The 6,860-nt window shown below is 59.3% G+C and overlaps 1 protein-coding gene and 1 long non-coding RNA gene across 2 annotated transcripts; one reads left to right on the top strand and one right to left on the bottom strand.

Moving 5' to 3' along the window:
- The first annotated feature begins 1 nt into the window (after position 1).
- On the top strand, positions 2 to 5,165 carry RAB26 (RAB26, member RAS oncogene family). The gene is made up of 9 exons (XM_011962418.1): positions 2 to 82; positions 968 to 1,078; positions 2,662 to 2,703; positions 2,789 to 2,855; positions 2,950 to 3,002; positions 3,853 to 3,918; positions 4,022 to 4,078; positions 4,179 to 4,255; positions 4,354 to 5,165. Exons 2-9 carry the CDS (start codon positions 971 to 973, stop codon positions 4,454 to 4,456), a joined length of 573 nt encoding a protein of 190 aa, XP_011817808.1. The 5' UTR covers positions 2 to 82; positions 968 to 970; the 3' UTR covers positions 4,457 to 5,165.
- A 667-nt stretch (positions 5,166 to 5,832) lies between these two features.
- LOC105526417 lies at positions 5,833 to 6,390 on the bottom strand. The gene is made up of 2 exons (XR_001004084.1): positions 6,177 to 6,390; positions 5,833 to 5,954 (listed from the first exon to the last, which is right to left on the bottom strand). It is a non-coding gene; the product is annotated as an uncharacterized LOC105526417 (long non-coding RNA).
- Between the last annotated feature and the right edge of the window lie 470 nt (positions 6,391 to 6,860).

The raw sequence follows: 6,860 nt of genomic DNA, 5'->3' as shown, positions 1-6,860 counted from the left end.
GGACGCGCCGCCCAACGGGCCCTTGCAGCCCGGCCGGCCCTCGCTTGGCAGCGGTGGCGACTTCTACGACGTCGCTTTCAAGGTGAGCCAGACACCCGCCTCCCAGTCCAGCGCAGCAGGTGGCTACCGGTCTGAGCCAAGGGTTGGGGGTCAGAGAGGGGGTACAGGGCCCGCGGCCCCAGGGCGCGGAGCCGACGCGGGAGGCACCCCGTGAGGCTTGCCCGGTGCATCGTGCACACACACAGCTGTCCATCCCAGGTCTGGGGAATCCAACAGCTGGCGGGGCCTGTCCCCCACCCCCAGCCGGCATGGCGGCACAAGGGGTCCCGCCCGGGGTCTCACCATTTCCCATATGCTGCCCTCCCTCAACCCAGGGGCTGTGGGCCTTTTTTTTTTTGCGCTGGGGGGAAGAGGTTTGCCAGATGGATGGGGAACCCTGGGACCCCAGACCAAGGCAGAGGCTGTGTGGACTTGGCAGGGGGCTGGGAGGACCATCTTTAGGTTTGGTAGCACAGGTTTTGGGGACAAGGCCTGACCGCCCCCTACCTGCACCCCTCCTCCCATCCTCAGACTTGGTCCAGGTCCCTCCTCAGGTCGAGACCTGACCCTAATGGGACAAATTCCTCTTGAGCCTTGATGGGGTCATGTCCCTACTGGGATGTGGAGAAGCCTCCCCAAGTCTCTTAGGAGGTCCCTAGCTGCCACCCCATCTGCTCCCCTCCCAGATGAAGCCTGCTGTCCACTGTTGGGGGGTATGGACGTTAGGGAGGGTCCGGGATGGAGGTGGCTGCCCTCGTTCCCTACTGAGATGGCCACTGTGCAGAAGGACAGAGCGGCCCGAGCCTTTCAGAGGTAGAGGCTGGGTGTCCAGCCCATCGGGGTCCCTGGCTCCGCTGAGCCTGCAACCCCTCCGACCAGGTCAGCTCAGGGCAGACCGGACTCCCCCTGACCCTCCTGCTTGTCCTAGGTCATGCTGGTGGGGGACTCAGGCGTGGGGAAGACCTGTCTGCTGGTGCGATTCAAGGACGGTGCTTTCCTGGCGGGGACGTTCATCTCCACTGTAGGCATTGACTTCCGGGTGAGTGGAGGCCCCGGCCCGGCCCCACATCACCCCACGTCCTGCTGGTACCCCTGAGCAGCAAGTTCTCTGTGATCCCTGTGGTACTGACAGGCTCAAGCAGCCTGGACCCCAGGTGGAATGCCTCAGCCACCAAGCTGCCCGCCTCAGCCTCCCAACATCTGGGCTGGTAGCTGCACCCGACAAGCAGAGTTAGTTGCCCTGTGCCAGGGGCTGGCATTACCCAGGGACCATATCCTGTGCCTTGGGGGAGGTGGACGCAGCTGCCCACAGGGTGGTGGGTCAGAGGAAGTCAAGGGGCATGTCCACTTGGGGCCAGCAGTGCTGCCTCAGTACAGAGGCCTTGCCGGGCCCTAGGAGCATGTGCTCCCTGCAAAGCCTGAGCGAGGGGGTTTCCAGGGTTTGCCTAGGGGAGAGGACCCTGCCCTTGGGTGAGGAGGCCACCCCCTCCACCACCAGCCCGAATTCCTCGTGCTGAGGTGTTGTCGTGTTCTCAGCAAATCTTAAGTTTGCATTTGTCTCACCCTTTAATTAGAGCCAGTTAGAGGGAGGATGGAGGGAGGGCTGTCCCAGGGACAGGAAAAGGGGCTCCCTCCAGTCTGGGGAACTGTTGTCTACCCTGTCTGGGGGTTCCAGTTCCCCTCAAGTCCTCTGGGATGGAGAGAGAACTCAAGTGCCCGAAGGGGGCAGGCCAGTCCTGTCTGGTCCCCACTTCCCCACCTCCCTCTTGGCTCTCGGGTGGGTGGTAAGAGGTGAGGCCATTTGGTTCGCACTCTTGTTCAGGGTGCCAGGGAAGGCGGTGTCCTCCCCAGCCCAGCAGATGGCCCTGCCTGGTTCCCGGGAGACCCAGAAGCACTCTGACAGCAGGAGCTCAGGCTGAGGGAGGTGGCATGCGTTCCAGCTGGCCCGGACCTCAGGCTGCGGCTGAAGCCCCCCGCCCCCACCCCAGCAGATGGACTGGGGCTAGACCACTCCCTGCCTTACATCTAGTCCTTAACTGGGAGGGCCCGGCCCGAGACGCTGCCCGGCAGTTCTGGGATCTGTGGTTACTGCCTCGGGTCCGACATGCCCAGGCCCAGCCCTGACAATCCCAGCAAGAAGAGGCTTGTAATTTATTCTTTTGAGACAGGGTCTCACTCTGTCGCCCACGCTGGAGTGCAGCGGTGATCATGGTGGACTGCAGCCTCCGACTTCTGGGTTCAAGCCATCCTGGGAGTCTTTCAAATTAGCAAAAAGAGCTACTGGGGAGGCTGAGGCCCATTAGTTACTGCAGCAGCCATGTGACTTGCACCCATTTGCAGATGGGGAAACCGAGGCACTAAGAGGCCTGGTGGGGTCACGAGTTCAAATAAGTCAGCACAAGAGCTGTGGGGAGAGGCCTGCACTTGCAGGTGTGGGTGAGGCCAAATTGGTTTAAGGGAACCCTGCAGGGGCTGGGCTGGACCTGGGAGCTGGGAGGTCTTAGGGGACAGGAAGCTGGGTGGGGAGGAGAGCCATGGGACTCTGAGGGGCGGTAGTGAGGCTAGTGGGGATAGAGGCTGGGCCGGGCCCTTGCCAGAGCTGCCTGGTTCTGTCCGTTTCAGAATAAAGTTCTGGACGTGGATGGTGTGAAGGTGAAGCTGCAGGTAAGGTGACTGGCAGAGGGCAAGTTGGGGGACAGGGGATGCCAGGGAGGGGCTGGACAGTCTGACCAGTGCCTGTTCGCTGCAGATGTGGGACACAGCTGGTCAGGAGCGGTTCCGCAGTGTTACCCATGCCTACTACCGTGACGCTCATGGTGAGCCCCTGGGTACCCGGGCTGGTTGGGGGGGGCGGGTCTGAGCACCTGAGGGTGCAGGTGATGGTGGATGTCCTCACTGCCCTGTCCCCAGCTCTGCTGCTGCTCTACGATGTGACCAACAAGGCCTCCTTTGACAACATCCAGGTCAGTGGCCTTCCTGGTGGGTTGAAAGGGTCCTGATAAGGCCTGACCCACCCCAACCTCCTTCTGGTAGATGGCATCAGGGTTCCAAAGGACCCCACTGAGAGTAGGGGGAGGGAAATGACAGCCTTCTGGGCTGGAGGTGGCCCAAGTGGACCTGAGTGCCATTCCAGCTCCCTTAGCAGGACCCTTTGTGTTAAGGGACCTGTAAGGTGGGGTTCCCTATGTGGTACACAGGGGGTTATCACTTCTAAAGACAGGTATCCTGGCCAGGCATGGTGGCTCACCCGAGGTCAGGCGTTTGAGACCAGCCTGGCCAACATGGTGAAACCCCATCTCTACTAACAATACAAAAATCAGCCTGGTGTGGTGACACACACCTGTAATCCCAGCTCCTCAGGAGGCTGAGGTTGCAGTGAGTCAAGACTGCGCCACGGCACTCCAGCCTGGACGACAGAGCAAAACTGTCTCAAAAAAATAAAATGGGCCCGGCATGGTGGCTCACACGTGTAATCCCACCACCCTGGGAGGCTGAGGTGGGCAGATCATGAGGTCAGGAGTTGGAGACTTAAAATTAAAAATTAGTTGGGTATGGTGGCGCGTACCCTGTAATCCCAGCTACTTGGGAGGCTGAACCCTCCCAAGGTTCTCTGAACCCGAGGAGAACAGCTTGAACCCAGGAGATGGAGACTGCGTCATTGCACTCCAGCCTGGACAACAGGGGGAGACCCTGTCTCAAAAAAAAGATGAAATAAAGACAGGTGCCCTGTACAGTGTGACCTGGAGGGCCGAAGTTCTGGGGCACAGGGCAAGCCATGGAGGGAGCCCCAGCCTGGTCTACTGCCTCCCACAGGCCTGGCTGGCCGAGATCCATGAGTACGCCCAGCACGACGTGGCGCTCATGCTGCTGGGGAACAAGGTGGGAGGCCCGGATGTCCTCACCTGGGTCACAGGGCAGGGCAGGTGAGGGGGCAGGGGCCAACCATGGGCCAGCTGTCACCAAGACCCTGTGCCTGGGCCAGGTGGACTCTGCCCACGAGCGTGTGGTGAAGAGGGAGGACGGGGAGAAGCTGGCCAAGGTAAGTCAAGGCAGGGGGGTGGTGAGGGGTTGCCCCTGGAGGCTACGAGCCCAGGCTGTCCCCGCCAGGCCACCACCTGGCTGGCAGCAGCTGTTTACAGGAATATGGGCTGCCCTTCATGGAGACCAGCGCCAAGACAGGCCTCAACGTGGACTTGGCCTTCACAGCCATAGCAAAGTAAGTCCTGCCAGTCACCAGGACTCCCCCAGCACAGGGCCTGAACCCTCTTATTGGAGTCCAGGCCATCGTGTCCCCTTGTCACCCCCACTCCGCAGGGAGCTTAAGCAGCGCTCCATGAAGACTCCCAGCGAGCCACGCTTCCGGCTGCACGATTACGTTAAGAGGGAGGGTCAGGGGGCCTCCTGCTGCCGCCCTTGAACCTGGCTGAGCTCAGTCCTCTGGAGGAAGCCGCCGAGCCCCTAGAAGGCTGGACAGTCTCCAGGCCCTTCTGACTTTGTTGCCCAGTGGTCAATAGCAGTGTCTGTTTCCAGGAGCCCCAGGTCAAGCCTTGCCCTTCCTCCTCCCAGCAGCAGTCCCAACAAGCAGGCTTCTGAGAGCCCATGGCCCACACACTGGCCACCGTGGAAAAGCAGTCTTCTGCACAGGAGGGGGCGCGGCATGTGGACAGGCTTTGCCACAGTGCTCTGCTGCCCCCTCCTGGGCACACCCAGGTGACGGAGGGCTGGGGCTGGCACCACGCAGTGCCTAACCCTAGAAAAGCCATGTCTTCACCTGCACACACCGCTCAGGCAGGTAAGGGAGGCCGCCTGCCCACGCCTGGGACAGAGGGCTTCACTGCTAATCACATCGTGCATCTGTGTGTCCTGGGAGCCACCTGCTCCCAGTCCACCCTCTAGGAGGCTCTGGCTCAAACAGCAATAGGGTCTTCCTCAGTGACCTCGGAGGATGCCTGTGGCCTTGTGATAAAACGTGGGAAATCACAGAAACGCCAGAAAACGACAACTGCCAGCCCGGCCTGGCCACAGCTGAGGTCTGTGATTTCCCAGCACGCTCCACCTTGCACTCAACTTCCCTGTTGATCGCAAGCCTGTTTTCAGTCCTAGTGAATAAAGTTGTGTTTTCTGGAGCGTCTGTCTCATCTATTGAAAAAAACCCACTTCTAGAGCAGATGCTAGAGTCTGAGAGACTCAGCAGGGCCCAGAACCCTCAGCAGGTGTGTGGGTATCCCTCCCCCATGGCCCATGGCTGCCTCCCTAGAGAGGAACATGGGAACCCTAGGTGGTGTCAACTTCCCTCCACAGATCTCAAAGGCCTTTTTGGACTCACCCTGGGGCAAAGGCATGAAAAACAGTATTTGGCTGGGTGCGGTGGCTCACACCTGCAATCCCAGCACTTTGGGAGGCTGAGGCGGGCGGATGACCTGAGGTCAGGGGTTTGAGACCAACCTAACACGGAGAAACCCTGTCTCTACTAAAAATATAAAATTAATTGGGCGTGGTGGTAGGCGCCTGTCATCCCAGTTACTTGGGAGGCTCAGACAGGAAAATTGCTCAAGGCGGAGGTTGTGCCATCGCACTCCAGCCTGGGAAACAAGAGTGAAACTGTCTCAAAAAAAAAAAAAAAAAATTACGGGCAGAAATGGCGAAGGCAATCCCAAGAGATTTAAAGTCACTGGTAACAAGTTTCCGTTCCGTTTTCACGTCTCTACACTTTTCCAAAATTGCCTGTGGATGAGCCAGACCTCCGGGGTGCCAGAATAATAGGAAAATAAAGACACTTGAGAGAAAACCGAATCAACTCACTACCTTTGCTTTATTGCTAAGCACTTCAATCGACACAACGCCCACCTTACCGCTCGGCCCTCCGGATTGAGGTTTACTTAGGTTCAAAATTTGCAGCCGGCTGGCGACGAAACCTGAAAGACAGCGCCAAAATGTAGACGTAAATCCCCACTACCTCGTTTTGGGCAACACCTGTTTCCACTCTCAGCCCGTCCCCGTCAAGAGTGAGCACCCCCAAGCCTCAGTCTTGCAAAATAATCAGACTGCACGTGCAGTTTTCATACGAGGTGTCAGAAGTCAAAGCAATTCATCACAGGCTTGGAGAATAGGGGAACCCGGGCCCGGCCCAGTCTTACCTGCAGGTAGCTGAGGGTCTGAGATTCAGGAAGAAACGTTTAAACACTAAGGGACAAAGTGGAGCCTAGGCCAAGGCTGGAGCCTGGGGACCAGGCCGGCCTGCAGCTTTCAGGCCGCCCTCAAAGCCACACTCGTGGCCCAGGTCTTCCCTGGATCTTAGCACATGGCGTACGCATTAAAACAACTCTCCTGCTTCGCACTCGCCCGCAAAAGAATGGAAGCGCGCGAGGCTCAAGCTTTTATAGAAACTTTCCCACCTCTGTCATTGGGCTATCCTGGAGGAAGTGCCCGCCTTCCCTTGCTGCTGGTACGCCCGCTCCCTACTGCGTTGTTTCCACCAATCGTATCGTGGCATTTCTGTTGGAGGCGGTCTCTCCGACCCAGAACCGAAGCTCCTCCCTTATGCAGAGTCCGTGAAGCCTAACGGTGAGTGACGGATGAGCAAAGCCCATCAGACATCAATCTGCAACATAGAGTGATTCTGAAGCCACCAATCCCGCCCCGCGACCACGAGGCCGCCGGAAGTCGTAGTTTCGGAAATGCCGCGCGTGAGGCAGCCGCCCTGGCCCCGAGAGGTGGGGAACTACAAGTCCCGGCGGGCGCAGCGGCAGAGCGCTTCCGGCTCGCGCGTCCAGTCCCTTTCCCGGCCGGCGGCCGAGGGGGCATCATGAAGCGGGCTGGCA

Source organism: Colobus angolensis, unplaced genomic scaffold (genome assembly GCF_000951035.1).
Source record: "Colobus angolensis palliatus isolate OR3802 unplaced genomic scaffold, Cang.pa_1.0 Scaffold59, whole genome shotgun sequence".
Taxonomy (NCBI): domain Eukaryota; kingdom Metazoa; phylum Chordata; class Mammalia; order Primates; family Cercopithecidae; genus Colobus; species Colobus angolensis.
The sequence above is the reverse complement of the archived record's forward strand: the minus strand, read 5'-3'. Positions and strand labels throughout refer to the sequence as shown.